Source organism: Salvelinus namaycush, unplaced genomic scaffold, assembly GCF_016432855.1.
Source record: "Salvelinus namaycush isolate Seneca unplaced genomic scaffold, SaNama_1.0 Scaffold453, whole genome shotgun sequence".
NCBI lineage: Eukaryota > Metazoa > Chordata > Actinopteri > Salmoniformes > Salmonidae > Salvelinus > Salvelinus namaycush.
The window spans coordinates 143,279-165,846 of record NW_024061146.1 but is presented as its reverse complement, the minus strand read 5'-3'; the positions used below and the strand labels follow the sequence as shown (position 1 = coordinate 165,846).

The 22,568-nt window shown below is 41.2% G+C and overlaps 1 protein-coding gene across 1 annotated transcript in view; it reads right to left on the bottom strand.

Moving 5' to 3' along the window:
• tbx18 (T-box transcription factor 18) overlaps window positions 1-22,127 on the bottom strand; it is a 31,780-nt gene extending 9,653 nt beyond the window's left edge. Inside the window, exons 1-7 of the mRNA XM_038986313.1 lie at window positions 21,887-22,127; window positions 19,923-20,097; window positions 19,067-19,168; window positions 18,413-18,584; window positions 17,121-17,288; window positions 13,972-14,036; window positions 5,229-5,320 (exon numbers count right to left, since the gene is read on the bottom strand). Of these exons, the coding sequence (XP_038842241.1) occupies window positions 5,229-5,320; window positions 13,972-14,036; window positions 17,121-17,288; window positions 18,413-18,584; window positions 19,067-19,168; window positions 19,923-20,097; window positions 21,887-22,127 (1,015 nt within the window). The remainder of the gene's footprint in view (window positions 1-5,228; window positions 5,321-13,971; window positions 14,037-17,120; window positions 17,289-18,412; window positions 18,585-19,066; window positions 19,169-19,922; window positions 20,098-21,886) is intronic.
• Window positions 22,128-22,568: the final 441 nt, after the last annotated feature.

Below are 22,568 nucleotides of genomic sequence, written 5' to 3'. Positions count from 1 at the left end.
CAGTCAGTTCAACTAAAACCACATTATCACAGTCAGTACAACTAAAACCAAATATCACAGTCAGTTCAACTAAAACACATATCACAGTCCATCAGAAACTAAAACACATATCACAGTCAGTACAACAATAAACCACATATCACAGTCAGTCCAACTAAAACCACATATCACAGTCACAGTCAGTACAACTAAGACCACATATCCAGTCACAGTCAGTTCAACTAAAACCACATATCACAGTCAGTTCAACTAAGAACCATATCACAGTCACAGTCAGTACAACTAAAACCCATATCACAGTCAGTACACTAAGACCACATATCACAGTCAGTTCAACTAAGACCACATTCACAGTCAGTCAACTAAAACCACATATCACAGTCACATCAGTACAACTAAAACCACTATCACAGTCACAGTCAGTTCAACAAAAACCACATATCACAGTCAGTTCAACTAAGACCACATATCACAGTCAGTTCAACTAAAACCCACATATCACAGTCACAGTCAGTTCAACTAAGACCACATATCACAGTCAGTTCAACTAAAAACACATATCACCAGTCAGTTCAACTAAGACCACATATCACAGTCAGTTCAACTAAAACCACATATCACAGTCACAGTCAGTTCAACTAAGACCACATATCACAGTCACAGTCAGTTCAACTAAAACCACATATCACAGTCAGTACAACTAAGACCACATATCACAGTCAGTTCAACTAAAACCACATATCACAGTCAGTTCAACTAAAACCACATATCACAGTCACAGTCAGTCAACTAAAACACATATCACAATCAGTACAAATAAGACCAATATCACAGTAGATCAACTAAAACCACATCACCGTCACAGTCAGTACAACTAAGAACCACATATCACAGTCAGTTCAACTAAAACCACATATCACAGTCAGTTCAACTAAGACCACATATCACAGTCAGATCAACTAAAACCACATATCACAGTCACAATCAGTACAACTAAGACCACATATCACAATCAGTACAACTAAGACCACATATCACAGTCAGTTCAACTAAGACCACATATCACAGTCAGTTCAACTAAAACCACATATCACAGTCACAGTCAGTTCAACTAAAACCACATATCACAGTCACAGTCAGTACAACTAAAACCACATATCACAGTCACAGTCAGTACAACTAAAACCACATATCACAGTCACAGTCAGTTCAACTAAAACCCATATCACAGTCACAGTCAGTACAACTAAGACCACATATCACAGTCACAGTCCAGTTCAACTAAGACCACATATCAACAGTCACAGTCAGTTCAACTAAGACCACATATCACAGTCAGTCAGTACAACTAAGACCACATATCACAGTCAGTTCAACTAAAACCACATATCACAGTCACAGTCAGTTCAACTAAAACACATCACAGTCACACAGTTCAACTAAAACCCATATCACAGTCAGTTCAACTAAAACCACATATCACAGTCACAGTCAGTACAACTAAGACCACATATCACAGTCAGTTCAACTAAAACCACATATCACAGTCACAGTCAGTACAACTAAGACCACATATCAAAGTCACAGTCAGTACAACTAAAACCACATATCACAGTCACAGTCAGTTCAACTAAAAAACATATCACAGTCACAGTCAGTTCAACTAAAACCACATATCACAGTCACAGTCAGTACAACTAAAACCACATATCACAGTCACAGTCAGTACAACTAAGACCACATATACAGTCACAGTCAGTTCAACTACAACTACATATCACAGTCACAGTCAGTTCAACTAAAACCACATATCACAGTCACAGTCAGTTCAACTAAAACCACATATCACAGTCACAGTCAGTACAACTAAAACCACATATCACAGTCACAGTCAGTACAACTAAGACCACATATCACAGTCACAGTCAGTTCAACTACAACTACATATCACAGTCACAGTCAGTTCAACTAAAACCACATATCACAGTCACAGTCAGTTCAACTAAGACCACATATCACAGTCACAGTCAGTTCAACTAAAACCACATATCACAGTCAGTTCAACTAAAACCACATATCACAGTCACAGTCAGACAACTAAAAAAACACATATCACCGTCACAGTCAGTACAACTAAAACCACATATCACAGTCACAGCAGTACAACTAAAACCAATATCACAGTCAGTACAACTAAAACCACATATCACAGTCACAGTCATTACAACTAAGACCACATATCACAGTCAGTACAACTAAACCACATGTCACAGTCAGTTCAACTAAAACCACATATCACAGTCACAGTCAGTTCAACTAAAAACCACATATCACAGTCACAGTCAGTACAACTAAAACCACATATCACAGTCACAGTCAGTACAACTAAGACCACATATCACAGTCACAGTCAGTTCAACTAAAACCACATATCACAGTCACAGTCAGTTCAACTAAAACCACATATCACAGTCCAGTCAGTTCAACTAAACCACATATCACAGTCACAGCAGACACTAAAACCACATATCACAGTCACAGTCAGTTCAACTAAAACCACATATCACAGTCACAGTCAGTACAACTAAAACCACATATCACAGTCAGTACAACTAAAACCACATATCACAGTCACAGTCAGTTCAACTAAAACCACATATCACAGTCAGTTCAACTAAAACCACATATCACAGTCACAGTCAGTACATCTAAGACCACATATCACAGTCAGTTCACACTAAGACCACATATCACAGTCAGTTCAAACTAAAACCACATATCACAGTCACAGTCAGTACAACTAAAACCACATATCACAGTCACAGTCAGTTCAACTAAAACCACATATCACAGTCAGTAACAACTAAAACCAATATCACAGTCAGTTCAACAAAACCACATATCACAGTCACAGTCAGTACAACTAAAACCACATATCACAGTCAGTTCAACTAAAACCACATATCACAGTCACAGTCAGTACAACTAAGACCACATATCACAGTCACAGTCAGTTCAACTAAAACCACATATCACAGTCAGTTCAAACTAGACCACATATCACAGTCACAGTCAGTACAACTAAAACCACATATCACAGTCAGTACAACTAAGACCACATATCACAGTCAGTTCAACTAAGACCACATATCACAGTCAGTTCAACTAAAACCACATATCACAGTCACATTCAGTACAACTAAAACCACATATCACAGTCAGTTCAACTAAGACCACATATCACAGTCAGTTCAACTAAAACCCACATATCACAGTCACAGTCAGTTCAACTAAGACCACATATCACAGTCAGTTCAACTAAAACCACATATCACAATCAGTTCAACTAAGACCACATATCACAGTCAGTTCAACTAAAACCACATATCACAGTCACAGTCAGTTCAACTAAGACCACATATCACAGTCACAGTCAGTTCAACTAAAACCACATATCACAGTCAGTACAACTAAAGACCACATATCACAGTCAGTTCAACTAAAACCACATATCACAGTCAGTTCAACTAAAACCACATATCACAGTCCAGTCAGTTCAACTAAAACACAATCACAGTCACAGTCAGTTCAACTAAAACCACATATCACAGTCAGTTCAACTAAAACCACATATCACAGTCAGTTCAACTAAGACCACATATCACAGTCACAGTCAGTACAACTAAAACCACATATCACAGTCACAGTCAGTTCAACTAAAACCACATATCACAGTCACAGTCAGTACAACTAAAACCACATATCACAGTCACAGTTAGTTCAACTAAAACCACATATCACAGTCACAGTCACTTCAACTAAAACCACATATCACAGTCCCAGTCAGTTCAACTAAGACCACATATCACAGTCACAGTCAGTACAACTAAAACCACATATCACAATCAGTACAACTAAAACCACATATCACAGTCACAGTCAGTTCAACTAAAACCACATATCACAGTCAGTTCAACTAAAACCACATATCACAGTCACAGTCAGTACAACTAAGACCACATATCACAGTCAGTACAACTAAGACCACATATCACAGTCACAGTCAGTTCAACTAAGACCACATATCACAGTCAGTTCAACTAAGACCACATATCACAGTCACAGTCAGTTCAACTAAGACCACATATCACAGTCAGTTCAACTAAAACCACATATCACAGTCACAGTCAGTTCAACTAAGACCACATATCACAGTCAGTTCAACTAAAAACACATATCACAGTCAGTACAACTAAAACCACATATCACAGTCACAGTCAGTTCAACTAAGACCACATATCACCTCACAGTCAGTACAACTAAAACCACATATACAGTCGTTCAACCTAAAAACACATATACCAGTCACAGTCATACACACCTAAGACCACATATCACAGTCAGTACAACTAAGGACCACATTATCACAGTCCAACAGTCAGTTCAAACTAAGACCACATATCACAGTCAGTTCAACTAAGACAACATATCACAGTCCACAGGTCAGTTCAACTAGACCACATAATCACAGTCAGTTCAACTAAAACCACATTCACAGTCACCGTCAGTTCAACATAAGACCACATATCACAGCACATCAATTTTCAACTAAAAAAACCACCATATCACAGTCAGTTCAACTAAGACCACATATCACAGTCAGTTCAACTAAGACCACATATCACAGTCAGTTCAACTAAAACCACATATCACAGTCAGATCAACTAAAACCACATATCACAGTCACAGTCAGTTCAACTAAAACCACATATCACAGTCACAGTCAGTTCAACTAAAACCACATATCACAGTCACAGTCAGTTCAACTAAAACCACATATCTCAGTCAGTACAACTAAGACCACATATCACAGTCACAGGCAGTAAGACCAGTACAACAGTAAGACCAGTACAACAGTAAGACCAGTACAACAGGAAGACCAGTACAACAGTCAGACCAGTACAACAGTAAGACCAGTACAACAGTAAGACCAGTACAACAGTAAGACCAGTACAACAGTCAGACCAGTACAACAGTCAGACAACAGTCAGACCAGTACAACAGTAAGACCAGTACAACAGTAAGACCAGTACAACAGTCAGACCAGTACAACAGTAAGACCAGTACAACAGTAAGACCAGTACATAAGTAAGTTGTTAATACATTTTTTTTTAAATTAGGTTGGAAGATTCTTGTTTCAATAGAGGCTTTCAGAAATGATGTCTTACCTTGCTTAATTCCAGAGATGTCTTCAAATGTCAGGGATCTTAGAGACGGACGCCAGAAAGCATAGGATTCTACTAGAGCCTCCAGACCCATCCTGGAACACACAGTTATATAGTGTATATTATACACACAGTTACACACTGTAAATTATACACACAGTTATGCTGTATATTATACACACAGTTACATACTGTATATTATACACACAGTCATATTCTGTATATTATACAATAAGTTATACTGTATATTATACACACAGTCATACTGTAAATTATACATACAGTTATATACTGTATATTATACACACAGTTATGCTGTATATTAAACACACAGTTATATACTGTATATTATACAATAAGTTATACTGTATATTATACACACAGTCATACTGTACATTATACATACAGTTATATACTGTATATTATACACACAGTTATACTGTATATTAAACACACAGTCATATACTGTATATTATACACACAGTTACACTGTATATTAAACACACAGTCATATACTGTATATTATACAATAAATTATACTGTATATTAAACACACAGTCATATACTGTATATTATACAATCAATTATACTGTATATTATACACTCATTCATATACTGTATATTATACACACAGTTATACTGTATATTATATACACAGTTATATACTGTATATTATACACACAGTTATACTGTATATTATATACACAGTTATATACTGTATATAATATGCCACACCTGTCAAGTGGGTGGATTATCTGTCAAATGGTGGATTATCTGTCAAGTGGGGGGATTATCTGTCAAGTGGGGGGATTATCTGTCAAGTGGGGGGATTATCTGTCAAGTGGGGGGATTATCTGTCAAGTGGGGGGATTATCTGTCAAGTGGGGGAATTATCTATCAAGTGGGGGGATTATCTGTCAAGTGGGTGGATTATCTGTCAGGTGGGTGGATTATCTGTCAGGTGGGTGGATTATCTATCAAGTGGATGGATTATCTGTCAGGTGGGTGGATTATCTATCAAGTGGATGGATTATCTGTCAGGTGGGTGGATTATCTATCAAGTGGATGGATTATCTGTCAGGTGGGTGGATTATCTGTCAAGTGGGTGGATTATCTGTCAAGTGGGGGGATTATCTGTCAAGTTGGGGGATTATCTGTCAAGTGGTTGTATTATCTGTCAATTGGGTGGGTTATCTGTCAAATGGTGGATTATCTGTCAAGTGGGGGGATTATCTGTCAAGTGGGGGGATTATCTGTCAGGTGGGTGGATTATCTGTCAGGTGGGTAGATTATCTGTCAAGTGGGGGGATTATCTGTCAGGTGGGTGGATTATCTGTCAAGTGGGGGGATTATCTGTCAGGTGGGTGGATTATCTGTCAGGTGGGTGGATTATCTGTCAAGTGGGGGGATTATCTGTCAAGTGGATGGATTATCTGTCAGGTGGGTGGATTATCTATCAAGTGGATGGATTATCTGTCAGGCGGGTGGATTATCTGTCAGGTGGGTGGATTATCTGTCAAGTGGGGGGATTATCTGTCAAGTGTGGGGATTATCTGTCAAGTGGGGGGATTATCTGTCAAGTGGGGGGATTATTTGTCAGGTGGGTGGATTATCTGTCAAGTGGGGGGATTATCTGTCAAGTGGGGGGATTATCTGTCAAGTGGGTGGATTATCTGTCAAGTGGATGGATTATCTGTCAGGTGGGTGGATTATCTATCAAGTGGATGGATTATCTGTCAGGTGGGTGGATTATCTATCAAGTGGATGGATTATCTGTCAGGTGGGTGGATTATCTGTCAGGTGGGTGGATTATCTGTCAAGTGGGGGGATTATCTGTCAAGTGGTTGGATTATCTGTCAATTGGGTGGGTTATCTGTCAAATGGTGGATTATCTGTCAAGTGGGGGGATTATCTGTCAGGTGGGTGGATTATCTGTCAGGTGGGTGGATTATCTGTCAGGTGGGTGGATTATCTGTCAAGTGGGGGGATTATCTGTCAGGTGGGTGGATTATCTGTCAGGTGGGTGGATTATCTGTCAAGTGGGGGGATTATCTGTCAAGTGGATGGATTATCTGTCAGGTGGGTGGATTATCTATCAAGTGGATGGATTATCTGTCAGGTGGGTGGATTATCTGTCAGGTGGGTGGATTATCTGTCAAGTGGGGGGATTATCTGTCAAGTGGGTGGATTATCTGTCAAGTGGGGGGATTATCTGTCAGGTGGATGGATTATCTGTCAAGTGGGGGGATTATCTGTCAAGTGGATGGATTATCTGTCAAGTGGATGGATTATCTGTCAAGTGGGGGGATTATCTGTCAGGTGGGTGGATTATCTGTCAAGTGGGGGTATTATCTGTCAAGTGGGGGGATTATCTGTCAAGTGGGGGGATTATCTGTCAAGTGGGGGGATTATCTGTCAAGTGGGGGGATTATCTGTCAAGTGGGTGGATTATCTGTCAAGTGGATGGATTATCTGTCAGGTGGGTGGATTATCTATCAAGTGGATGGATTATCTGTCAGGTGGGTGGATTATCTATCAAGTGGATGGATTATCTGTCAGGTGGGTGGATTATCTGTCAGGTGGGTGGATTATCTGTCAAGTGGGGGGATTATCTGTCAAGTGGGGGGATTATCTGTCAATTGGGTGGGTTATCTGTCAAATGGTGGATTATCTGTCAAGTGGGGGGATTATCTGTCAGGTGGGTGGATTATCTGTCAGGTGGGTGGATTATCTGTCAGGTGGGTGGATTATCTGTCAAGTGGGGGGATTATCTGTCAGGTGGGTGGATTATCTGTCAAGTGGGGGGATTATCTGTCAGGTGGGTGGATTATCTATCAGGTGGGTGGATTATCTGTCAAGTGGGGGGATTATCTGTCAAGTGGATGGATTATCTGTCAGGTGGGTGGATTATCTATCAAGTGGATGGATTATCTGTCAGGTGGGTGGATTATCTGTCAGGTGGGTGGATTATCTGTCAAGTGGGGGGATTATCTGTCAAGTGGGTGGATTATCTGTCAGGTGGGGGGATTATCTGTCAAGTGGGTGGATTATCTGTCAAGTGGGTGGATTATCTGTCAAGTGGGTGGATTATCTTGGCAAATCAGAAATGCTCTCTAACAGGGATGTAACATCTGTGCACAAAATGTGATGCTTTGAGAGAAAAGAGCTTTTTTTGTGCGTATGGAACATTTCTGGTATCTTTTATTTCATCTCATGAAACATGAGACCAACACTTTACATGTTGTGTTTATATTTTAGTTCATTATATATTATACACACACACAAACACACGGTTATATTATTACACACACGCACTACATGACCAAAAGTATGTAGACATCTGCTTGACGATAATCTCATTCCAAAATCATGGACATTAATATGGAGTTGGTCCCTCCTTTGCTGCTATAACAGCCTCCACTCTTCTGGGAAGGCTTTCCACTAGATGTTGGAACATTGCTGCTATAACAGCCTCCACTCTTCTGGGAAGGCTTTCCACTAGATGTTGGAACATTGCTGCTATAACAGCCTCCACTCTTCTGGGAAGGCTTTCCACTAGATGATGGAACATTGCTGCTATAACAGCCTCCACTCTTCTGGGAAGGCTTTCCACTAGATGTTGGAACATTGCTGCCATAACAGCCTCCACTCTTCTGGGAAGGCTTTCCACTAGATGTTGGAACATTGCTGCTATAACAGCCTCCACTCTTCTGGGAAGGCTTTCCACTAGATGTTGGAACATTGCTGCCATAACAGCCTCCACTCTTCTGGGAAGGCTTTCCACTAGATGTTGGAACATTGCTGTTATAACAGCCTCCACTCTTCTGGGAAGGCTTTCCACTAGATGTTGGAACATTGCTGCTACAACAGCCTCCACTCTTCTGGGAAGGCTTTCCACTAGATGTTGGAACATTGCTGCTATAACAGCCTCCACTCTTCTGGGAAGGCTTTCCACTAGATGTTGGAACATTGCTGTTATAACAGCCTCCACTCTTCTGGGAAGGCTTTCCACTAGATGTTGGAACATTGCTGCTACAACAGCCTCCACTCTTCTGGGAAGGCTTTCCACTAGATGTTGGAACATTGCTGCTATAACAGCCTCCACTCTTCTGGGAAGGCTTTCCACTAGATGTTGGAACATTGCTGCTACAACAGCCTCCACTCTTCTGGGAAGGCTTTCCACTAGATGTTGGAACATTGCTGCTATAACAGCCTCCACTCTTCTGGGAAGGCTTTCCACTAGATGTTGGAACATTGCTGCTATAACAGCCTCCACTTCTGGGAAGGCTTTCCACTAGATGTTGGAACATTGCTGCTATAACAGCCTCCACTCTTCTGGGAAGGCTTTCCACTAGATGTTGGAACATTGCTGCTAAAACAGCCTCCACTCTTCTGGGAAGGCTTTCCACTAGATGTTGGAACATTGCTGCGGGGACTTGCTTCCATTCAGCCACAAGAGCATTAGTGAGGTCAGGCACTGATGCTGGCTTGCAGTTGGTGTTCCAATTCATCCCAAATGTGTTCGATGGGGTTGAGGTCAGGGCTCTGTGCAGACCAGGCAAGTTCTTCCACACCGATCTTGAAAAAAAAAATCTGTATGGTCCTCGCTTTGTACACGGGGGCATTGTCATGATGAAAGAGGAAAGGGTCTTCCCCAAACTTTTGCAACAGATTTGGAAGCATAGAATCATCTAGAATGTCATTGTAAACTGTAGCGTTAAGATTTTCCTGGAACTAAGGGGCCTGAACCATGAAAAACAGCCCAGACCATTATTCCTCCTCCACCAAACTTCAGGCAGGGTGCTCTTGGCATCCACCAAAACCAGATTTGTCTGTTGGACTCCCAGATGGTGAAGCGTGATTCCTCACTCTAGAGAACGCGTTTCCACTGCTCCAGAGTCCAATGGCGGTGAGCTTTACACCACTCCAGCCGATGCTTGGCATTGCGAATGGTGATCTTAGGCTTGTGTGCGGCTTCTCGGCCACAGAAACCCATTTCATGAAGCTCCCAACAAACAGTTATTGTGCTGACGTTGCTTCCAGAGGCAGTTTTGGAACTCGGTAGTGAGTGTTGCAACTGAGGACAGATCATTTGTACGTGTTACGTGCTTCAGCACTCGGCGGTCCCGTTCTGTGAGCTTGTGTGGCCTACCACTTCGCGTATAAGCCGTTGTTGCTCCTAGACGTTTCCACTTCACAAAAACAGCGCTTACAGTTGACTGAGGCCGGTCTAGCAGGGCAGAAATTTGACGAACTGATTTGCTGGAAAGGTGGCATCCCATGACGGTGACAAGGAGCTCTTCAGTAAGGCCATTCTACTGCCAATGTTTGTCTATGGAGATTACATGGCTGTTTGCCCTATTGTATACACCTGTCAGCAACGGGTGTGGGTGAAATAGACGAATCCACTCATTTGAAGGGTTATCCACATACTTTGGCTATGTAGTGTACATCTCGTATTATAAACTGGGTGTTTCAGGCACCGAATGCTGATTGGCTGACAAAACATTTATTTTTACTAATCTAATTATGTAAGTAACCAGTTCATAACAGCAATAAGGCACATTAGGAGTTTGTGATATATGCCCAATGTACCACGGCTAAGGGCTGTATCCAGGCACTCCGCGTTGCGTCGTGCTTAAGAACAGCCATTAACCGTGGTATATACACAGTATCTTGACAAACTAAGTGGTTTTCATATTTTTTTGCCACTCATTTCAAATTAAATATTCCTAAAAATAAAAAAAATACTGAAATATGTTTTGATATGTTAGATGTGTTTTTATGTAAACATATTTTCCTCAGAACAGTTGTTGTTTTAATGCTGCTAATGTTGTTGGTATTAATATTCCTGTATCTTTATGGGAATGTGATGTTAAATTATGATGTTATAAATATAATGGTTTAAATATGATTTTGTTGGGAGCGGCAGGGGAGGGCAATTATTATTACGGATTTAAAAAACGTCTCTCTCTCTCTGAACGTCTCTGAATGTCTAAAACCTGATAGAAAGTACAATGAAAGCCTACTGTTAGAGAAAAGCAGGTTTGTTGTTTAAAATGTTCTGTTACTGGGTAAAGATCCTGGTGCCGTTTAAATTAAGAAGGGCAAAATGATAACAAAAACATAACACCTTGTATTCAGGACAAAAAGTTAGTAATTGCTTTGCCACATTTTTTTTTGCAGTATTACTTTAATGCCTTGTTGCGAACAGAATGCATGTTTGGAAATATTTTTTATATTACGTGAAACATCTACCACCATATCTTACAGTGGGTATGGGGTTCTTTTCTGCTCATGCCTTCTCATTTCGATGCCAAACCCATGACTGGTGTGCAAAGTAACTCTATTTTCATGTCATCCAACCGCCTGTAGTTTGCTAAACGACGTTGGCACTTGGATTGGACCCGGTGCTTTGGTCACATGACAGGAAAATAGAGCTCTTTGGCCACGCAGACCAGTGGTGGGTTTGGCATCGAAATGAGAAGGCATGAGCAGAAAATAACCCAATACCTACTGTAAAATGTGTGATGTTATGCGGCTATTCCACTGGTCCCGGGGCCCTTGTTAAGGTCAACGACTCCAAGAACTTTACCCAGTAACAGGAGATTTTAACCAAAAACCAGGTTTCCTCTGCCAGGAGGCTGAAACTTGGACGCAAGTGGATCTTCCTGCAAGACAATAACCCCAAGCACACATCAACATCCATAAGGAAATTGTTAATTGGCCAATAAAATCAACATTTTGCAGAGTCTCCGGACTTGAAACCCATTGAAAACCTGTGGTTTGAATTGAAAAGGTCCATAAGACCAGACAAAGGACATCAAAGATCTGGAAGGAGTCTGTATGGAGGAATGGTCTAAGATCCCTCCCAAGGTGTTCTCCAACTCATAAAACATTTTATAAAAAGGCTCAGTGCCGATATCCTCGCAAGGTGAGGTATTGAAAGGTATTGAAAGGTATTGAACGGTAGTGGTGTCAATAATTTTAACCCCTACCTTTTTTTTTATTACTTTGTCTCTTTCTCTGAGCATTTGTTTTAGTATAAAATTATATATTTTCACAATTTTTGGGGGTCATACAACACAGCTCAATATTTGTGTTATTTATTTTATACGCTTATTTTGCTCATCTTTATCAAGGGCGTCAATAATTATGGACTGCACTGTATATATACAGTACCAGTCAAAAGTTTGGACCATACTCATTCAAATATTTTTACTATTTTCTACATTGTAGAATAATAGTGAAGACATCAAAACTATGAAATAACACATATGGAATCATGTAGTAACCAAAAAACTGTTAAACAAATCAAAATATATTTTATAGTTGAGATTCTTCAAAGTAGCCACCCTTTGCCTTGATGACAGCTTTGGACACTCTTGGCATTCTCTCAACCAGCTTCACCTGGAATGCTTTTCCAACAGTCTTGAAGGAGTTCACACATATGCTGAACACTTGTTGGCTGCTTTTTCTTCACTCTGCAGTCCAACTTATTGCAAACCATCTCAATTGGGTTGAGGTCAGATGATTGTGGAGGCCAGATGATTGTGGAGGCCAGGTCATCTGATGCAGCACTCCATCACTCTCCTTCTTGATCAAATAGCCCTTACACAGCCTGGAGGTGTGTTGGGTCATTGTCCTGTTGAAAAACAAATGATAGTCCCACTAAGCGCGAACCAGATGGGATGGCGTGTCGCTGCAGAATGCTGTGGTAGCCATGCTGGTTAAGTGTACCTTGAATTCTAAATAAATCACTGACAGTGTCACCAGCAAACCACCATCACACCACCACCTCCATGCTTCACAGTGGGAACCACACATGCGGAGACCATGTGTGGTCAAAAAGACACGGCGGTTGGAACCAAATATCTCAAATTTGGATTCATCAGACCAAAGGACAGATTTCTAATGGTCTAATGTCCATTGCTCGGATTTCTTTACCCAAGCAAGTCTCTTCTTATTATTGGTGTCCTTTAGTAGTGGGTTCTTTGCAGCAATTCGACCATGAAGACACAGTCTCCTCTGAACAGTTGATGTTGAGATGTGTCTGTTACTTGAACTCTGTGAAGCATTTATTTGGGCTGCAATTTCTGAGGCTGGTAACTCAAATTAACTTATCCTCTGCATCAGAGGTAACTCTGGGTCTTCCTTTCCTGTGGCGGTCCTCATGAGAGACATTTACATCATAGCGCTTGATGTTTCTTGTGACTGCATTTGAAGAAACTTTCAAAGTTCTTGAAATGTTCTGTATTGACTGACCTTCATGTCTTAAAGTAATGATGGACTGTCATTTCTCTTTGCTTATTTGAGCTGTTCTTGCCATAATATGGACTTGGTCTTTTACCAAATAGGGCTATCTTCTGTATACCAACCCTACCTTGTCACAACACAACTGATTGGCTCAAACGCATTAAGAAGGAAATCAATTCCACAAATAACTTTTAACAAGGCACACTTGTTAATTGAAATTCATTCCAGGTGACTACCTCATCAAGCTGGTTGAGAGAATGCCAAGAGTGTGCAAAGCTGTCCTCAAGGCAAAGGGTGGCTACTTTGAAGAATCTCAAATATAAAATATATTCTGATTTGTTTCCAATGTAGAAAACAGTACAAAGAAAGAAAGAAGAAACCCCCTGGAATGAGTAGGTGGGTCCAAATGTTTGACTGGTACTGGTACTGTATATACACACAACCCAGGCTCTGTCTCTGTAACTATCCAGTAATGTGTAGAGGAACTCACCGGTTTCTGCCTGAGTCTCTGAAGCCTTTAGCAAATGGGTTCCTGTCAATCTTCAACCTGGTGATCTGAAGACAACAACAACAACATCAGACCATCAACAACAACAACACAAGCAACACAACCATATTAGCATATTGTCAGATTCCCTCAAACATCAGTTACAAAAAGGATTGGTCTGGGAATGATCTGTACATCCATCTCCTGTTAGTTTACATTATAGTAGAGAAGGATTGGTCTGGGAATGATCTGTACATCCATCTCCTGTTAGTTTACATTATAGTAGAGAAGGATTGGTCTGGGAATGATCTGTACATCCATCTCCTGTTTGTTTACATTATAGTAGAGAAGGATTGGTCTGGGAATGATCTGTACATCCATCTCCTGTTTGTTTACATTATAGTAGAGAAGGATTGGTCTGGGAATGATCTGTACATCCATCTCCTGTTTGTTTACATTATAGTAGAGAAGGATTGGTCTGGGAATGATCTGTACATCCATCTCCTGTTTGTAAACATTATAGTAGAGAAGGATTGGTCTGGGAATGATCTGTACATCCATCTCCTGTTTGTTTACATTATAGTGGAGAAGGATTGGTCTGGGAATGATCTGTACATCCATCTCCTGTTTGTTTACATTATAGTGGAGAAGGATTGGTCTGGGAATGATCTGTACATCCATCTCCTGTTTGTTTACATTATAGTAGAGAAGGATTGGTCTGGGAATGATCTGTACATCCATCTCCTGTTTGTTTACATTATAGTGGAGAAGGATTGGTCTGGGAATGATCTGTACATCCATCTCCTGTTTGTAAACATTATAGTAGAGAAGGATTGGTCTGGGAATGATCTGTACGTCCATCTCCTGTTTGTTTACATGAACATTATTACAATTTCACATCAACAATAACAGTGATTAGCCATAAAGTTGCGTGTGTGTGTGTGTGTGTGTGTGTGTGTGTGTGTGTGTGTGTGTGTGTGTGTGTGTGTGTGTGTGTGTGTGTGTGTGTGTGTGTGTGTCATTGTCCTGAATATAAGGAAATAAGCTTTAGGGCTTGATGGTTTTATTAAATTGTGTATAGAGGCTTTTTAGGCTTCATTTAAGGATTAGGCATTACATTACATTACATTACAGGTTAGGGATAGTTTTAAAATCAGATTGTATGACTTTGTGGCTGTGGCAGCAAGTGACCGCTTTGCAGAGCTGCCTACAGAACAACATTCATGGCAAAATGTGTAGATAAGTAGAGACCGGTAGAGACCAGTAGAGACCAGTAGGGACCAGTAGAGACCAGTAGAGACCAGTAGAGACCAGTAGAGACCAGTAGAGACCAGTAGAGACCAGTAGAGACCAGTAGAGACCAGTAGAGACCAGTAGAGACCAGTAGAGATCAGTAGAGACCAGTAGAGACCGATTAGAGACCAGTAGAGACCAGTAGAGACCAGTAGAGAGCAGTAGTCCATTAGAGACCAGTAGAGACCAGTAGAGTCCATTAGAGAGCAGTAGAGTCCATTAGAGATCAGTAGAGACGAGTAGAGACCAGTAGAGACCAGTAGAGACCAGTAAGGGTTTTGCAGTTTAAAATAAATCTCAAAGTGCCATGGTAAAGGGTGTCAATTGAACAACATTCATGGCAAAATGTGTAGATAAGTAGAGACCGGTAGAGATCAGTAGAGACCAGTAGAGACCAGTAGAGACCATTAGAGATCAGTAGAGACCATTGGAGACTGGTAGAGACCAGTAGGAACCATTAGAGACCAGTAGAGACCATTAGAGGACAGTAGAGACCGGTAGAAACCAGTAGAGATCAGTAGAGATCCGTAGAGACCAGTAGAGACCGATAGAGACCAGTAGAGCCCATTAGAGACTAGTATAGCCCATTAGAGAACAGTAGAGACCAGTAGAGATCAGTAGAGACCAGAAGAGACCAGTAGAAACCAGTAGAAACCAAAATGTCCACTGTGTGAGCTCCTTCAGCCTTGTTCCACACTGCCCCTTAGAACCTTACAACTCTCTCTCTCTCTCTCTCTCTCTCTCTCTCTCTCTCTCTCTCTCTCTCTCTCTCTCTCTCTCTCTCTCTCTCTCTCTCTCTCTCTCTCTCTCTCTCTCTCTCTCTCTCTCTCTCTCTCTCTCTCTCTCTCTCTCTCTCTCTCTCTCTCTCTCTCTCTCTCTCTCTCTCTCTCTCTCTACAATTTGTGTTGTATAATATATTTTCACACTATGAGGATGGAATAATACTGTGAAATGGTGAAAATGATGATAATCCCTTTTAGTGTAAGAGCTGTTTGAAAAGACCGCATGAAGTCTCTTCCTGTTTTGGTGGGAGTGAGTTTTTGCCAACCATGGTGACATCACCATGCAGTAAATTAGATATTAGACCAATAAGAAAGACAGTTGCAAACCTCTCTGCCAATAACAGCAGATGTTACGTTTCCCCTCCCCACTTAAACCACTCCCACACAGTCCCAGCAGAATTCATGCTTGAGGAAATTGCTCTTTTCTAGGATGCTATTTTGTTTATTTTGACCAATTTAATTTTAAACAATCACAGTATGGTACCATATTACCCAGAAATGATTTGATATTGAGATAAAAATGGCTGCTTTGGACCTTTAAGGTATGGTTGTTTAGACTTTAGAGGTTGTGTGAATGTTGTGTAAAGGTTACCTGTTGGTTCTGGTATGGCTGTGTGAATGTTGTGTAAAGGTTAACTGTTGGTTCCGGTATGGCTGTGTGAATGTTGTGTAAAGGTTACCTGTTGGTTCTGGTATGGCTGTGTGAATGTTGTGTAAAGGTTACCTGTTGGTTCTGGTATGGCTGTGTGAATGTTGTGTAAAGGTTACCTGTTGGTTCTGGTATGGCTGTGTGAATGTTGTGTGAAGGTTACCTGTTGGTTCTGGTATGGCTGTGTGAATGTTGTGTAAAGGTTACCTGTTGGTTCTGGTATGGCTGTGTGAATGTTGTGTAAAGGTTACCTGTTGGTTCTGGTATGGCTGTGTGAATGTTGTGTGAAGGTTACCTGTTGGTTCTGGTATGGTTGTGTAGAATGTTGTGTAAAGGTTACCTGTTGGTTCTGGTATGGCTGTGTGAATGTTGTGTGAAGGTTACCTGTTGGTTCCGGTATGGTTGTGTGAATGTTGTGTGAAGGTTACCTGTTGGTTCTGGTATGCGGTGACAGTGGTGAAGGTGGTCTCTGGGAAGCTGAGTGTTCTGGTGCCGTCTCCCTGGGGAACGGCTTTAACATGAGACAGCTCCTCGCCACGCTCCTTATGAATCACATGCACTCGCGGCTGGTACTTATGCATGGAGTGGAGGATGATCTGAACACACACAAACACATGCACACACACACACACACACAACACACACACACAAACACATGCACACACACACACACACACACACACAACACACACACAACACAACACACACACAGCATGGTTAGGGCATTTTTATACCGCAGAAGAACTACACAATTACACATGAATGGAATTGCCTGCTATTCTCTCACATCATAAAACACAGACGCATACTTGCACATACACACTCACGTAGGCATGCACGTACACACACAGAAACACACACACACACACACAGAAACACACACACACACAGAAACACACACACACACACACACAGAAACACACACACACACAGAAACACACACACACACACACAGAAACACACACACACACAGAAACACACACACACACACACACAGAAACACACACACACACACACACACAGAAACACACACACACACACAGAAACACACACACACACACACAGAAACACACACACACACACAGAAACACACACAGAAACACACACACACACACAGAAACACACACACAGAAACACACACACACACAGAAACACACACAGAAACACACACACACACAGAGAAACACACACACACACACAGAAACACACAAAAACACACAAACAGTTCCTCTTGAACGGCCAATCACAGTTTAGTCCAGCCTGGCGGTTTCCGTCTGTTTACAATGATTTTTAAAATACTCCAATGAACTAAACTAAACTTCTGGAGAAAATGTGATCTATTTCCTCTGATAACAATCAAGACATGACCTCAATAAACACGATCCTTTCATTCAGAATATTTACCATTTCTGTCCTTTTATCAAACTCAAAATCTACTGTATATCAAAAAGTAAACATGGTTTTTAAAATATTAAACTTCAAGCACAATTTCAGATTAATTATTTTGAAATCCCCTTTCCTCGAGTTTCTCCAGTTTAAAGTCACTTCATACAAATAGCATTCTGATCAATATTTACCAGTAGCTCATAAATCCATCAGTCAGTCAATATATCCATCATTCCATCCACCAAATGGTGTAGATTTAGTCCAAGTAATAATACAGTCATCATAACGTTACGTGTTGCATATATAAAAAATATATAATAAATAGGTAACTTACATGTCCCTGGTCATCCAGTTCGTTATTGGTCAGTTTGAGTTTGTCGAAGCTGATCACCTGACGCATCCACGTTTCACCGGAAGCCGGAGAGTCCGGGTGGATGTATACACGCGGCGGCACTGGGGAGTCTGCATTTCCCGCGACCATCCACTTGGAGCTGTGGTACACGTACCTGCACACACACAAACACAGAGAAAGAGAGAAATAGCATCAACACTGTGTTTTGTGTTCATGTTGTTGGAGCATTTGTTATTTGACCGTCAGGACTGTGAGGTTTGCTGTCCAAAAGGCGTTTCTTTACCAAACCGCGCAAGGACACAACCATCGCTGACTGACAGACCGTTCCCAACCGCCATTTGTTCCGCTTTGTTCCCAGTTCACCGACACAAACGATTACAACTTGAATAAACCTCTCAAGGTTTTTATGCTATAATATCAAAGAAACCAAGACGCCTCTCCAGCCTAGCACAGTTAATCTATATGTAAACGTCAGCAGAAATACCTGCAATAGTATAGGTTATCAGAAAGGGATTTTGCATCGGCTAATTCCTGACCTGTAGCAGCGTATAATGTGTTGTCTACGAGGTTGTTATTCTTATATTAGTTGTATAGTTTAGGCGTATATAATAGTTATTTTTGTGTTATATTCCTAACCTGTATCGTTTGTTGTCCACGGGGATAATGTCCATGGTAATGTAGTACTGCTGGTGGGGGTCCAGACCCGAAATCTTCACGCGCATAGCGGGGAACATCCGCCTGCACCGGGAGGAGAGAGACATCAAATAGAGTCACATTGAATACATAAAATATGTAGCTTACAAAATATTTCGATTAGTTGCCTGGCTGTGTAAAGAGATGCAACATAGTCAGCTGGTCGTTTTCTACAATTGTTCAGATTCTTTTTTGTTCGTGACATGAAATATACATTTCTCACACATTGATATAAATATCATCACTTTAGCCTAACATGTGATTATGCTTGGTCTAGGCCTATAAGAAAATACAAATCAGCATGAAAGGTAGACCTATAGGCTACGACAGAATTAGCTAAATTATTATTTAAACAACATTACAATAGTACCTTATAACATTATAATAAAACATTATTATTGTTATTATTATTATTATTATTATTATTATATTTAGTCAAAGGTGGTTTTGTGTAATTTTGCGTAAACTTTTCATAGAAATTCTGTTCTCAGTATTTCCCTTTTTATTAAACAATTTTGTTTTGTTTCTGATCAATCCGGTTGAATCAAACAAATTTTGATTAGACGGTAAATCTGCTTTAAATTTCTGTTAAGACACTTAATAATCCTTGCGTCATAACTGCAACATTGAACGACCGGTTAATTTAAAACATGTTTAAATAAAAAATAATAACCCTTTTCCGTCACAGCAGGAAGCTCATGTAAAATATCTGCACATTGTTTAAAGTTCACGACCAAGACTTGTTGTCCTCTTCTTCAATGTTTCTTTAGCCTCTGTGTTACCGTGTCGTTTCTCTCACCTGCCCGCCTTCGTGATTATCATCTCTGTACCGATCTCGTGAAACCGTTTCCACAGGTCGGAGCCCTGCAAGTCCACGCGCATCTCCTCTCCGGGAACCGTTACTGTTACCGGTGGGGCGCGCTGGGCTTGGGCCTCTGGGAGGGGGCTTTCCAACAGCACGTCACAGCTCTCCACTACGGAAAGACAGTCCGGGTCAGTCACGAGCAAGACAATCTTGTTATAATGTAGTAGTTTGGTATAGGCTAGTATCCTAATACGGGCTAGTAGTGACTGCAGTAGGCCTAAAGTATAGTCGTGTGTGTGTGTGTGTGTGTGTGTGTGTGTGTGTGTGTGTGTGTGTGTGTGTGTGTGTGTGTGTGTGTGTGTGTGTGTGTGTGTGTCATTGTCCCATCAGTTATAATAATCATGGCTCTCTGTTCGTCGCCAAACGAGCCGTGTCTGTTCTTGTCTGTTACGCTCCACTAGAGTCACAAGGCCTGACCAGACTGGACCAGACCTGACTAGACTAGACTGGACTAGACTGGACCAGACTAGACTGGACTAGACTGGACTAGACTGGACTAGACTGGACTAGACTGGACTGGACTAGACTGGACCAGAACTGACTAGATCAGACCAGACCTGACTAGACTGGACCATTTGTGTTGCTGTCAAAATGGGTGTTCAGGCCGCAGACAATATACCAATATGTGTTCTGTATTGGTCATCCCACAACCAGACAGGCGTAAATGTAATAAACTATAGCGCTACGGTCATATATTATTTTAGGACCATATTATCTCTACTGTTATGTTATCATCTATTATCACGGTGAGGCCAAAGACAAATAACCATCCTTTGATTGACAATGAAGTTATATTTTATTTTATTAAATTCTATGAATAGGCTATTATAACGTTAGTGTCATGGACACGTCTCCCTGCCTGTTGAAAGAGATCTGACAATGGGACTCCCTGGATAAATAAAGGTTAAATATAAATAAATATTATATTCATGTAGAATACAGTAATATAATAATAATAATAATAATAAGTAATATATAAGGACTATAGAATCACAGTCAGCACAGTGCAACACCCAGGCTTAACCACACTGAAGGAAAAACCCTATTTTCTGACAGGTACAGCTAGGCTGATATGGAATAGTTTTGATCAAATATTTTTTACATTTACAATAGAACAGTTTGTTGTGTTTCTGTGGATTTTAACGCGAGTCTAAACCCCGTTCATATAACGGCCCTCATCCGAGGCCATCTTCCTGCCGGTAATAGCTAATTGGCGTGTTTATGATTGTAACAAGACTCGTAAAGCGGCTGATTAGTCACGCGCACAGCCGTTCTATTTACTCGACCAATAACCGGATATTATATCATATCTCTACAATAGAGCGGCAAACATATCAGCCCCTCGTTAATGTTTAAATCATTTTAATGCATGTTTCAGATGCTCTGTGTTTCTGAACCCAGATAAATATATTAGGCCCTTACTCTGTGCATTTGGTTCTGTAAATAGTCTGTAATTATGTTCAAGTTTAGACTACATTTATAACAGTATTTGTGTTTACTGTTATTATTATTAGGATATTTGTATAGCCTACTTGGTTATTGCAGGTAATCGATTTTATTTTTATTTCATTCTAGTGGTAATTTAGTTCATGTTAATCATTCGGTTCATACAATCATTGTCTTATTGTTGAGGCTATGCAGTAATAAACATCCACCACCCACAACAACAACAACGAGCAATAAAAACAGGTCAACAAGAAATATTAGATTGGATTTATCGGGCCAGTTACAGGATAGGCCTACACCAGTTTCGCCTGAGTCCCTGTTAGAATAGTTGTAGCCTCATAATATGTCATTATTAAATGTTCAGTCCAGTGTGCGTTTTTCTAGGGAGTGGTGGTGAATGTATTTTAAGTCGTCTTCGGTGTCAACACTCCACGGTAACAGTCTTTACTTACGCGAGCCGTCACTAACGCACTCTATCTCGCTGCCCCGGTCGCTGGCGCGGTTGCACGCCCTCTCCTCTCTCTCCCCTCCGTTACTGGGCAGCTCCAACACCTCCGTGACCTCCTCGAGAAAGCACACCCTAGTGTCGTCCTCCCCGAGCTTCCGTCTCTTCTCCGACCCGATCAGAGCTTCCACCGAGAACGCGTGCGCCTTGACGCTCAGAGTGCACGGGGAGCGTCGCTTCTCTGCCATTCCACCAACCGTCCGACCAGGGAGAGGCGCAGGAAAGGAAAGAACGAAAAAGTCACTCTATACAGAAGTGAAATGAAGTGAAAAGTTCACCCCAAGGGCCTCCACCGTAATAGCGGACGCTCCTCTCTCTCCTTGAGCTACGGCCCGTTCAGGACTGACTTTGGGGCGCCGCACATACCGTCCTAGTGACCAAATACACTCTCTCACTCACACACTCTCTCTCTCTCTCTCTCTCTCTCCAACTGGACGCAGCTATGAAACGTTAGCTGCAAGTGAAATAGACCTTCTGATGTGTGTGAGCTGAGCGCATGCGGACCGCAGTGGCCCCAGTTTTAGAAAGTGTAAATAGTCTGAGGGCTGCTGTAGGGCTGGGCTGTCAGCTGTCAATCATTCTGCCTCCCGTCCAATTGAGCCCTGATCTCACCGAAGTCCCACCTCCTC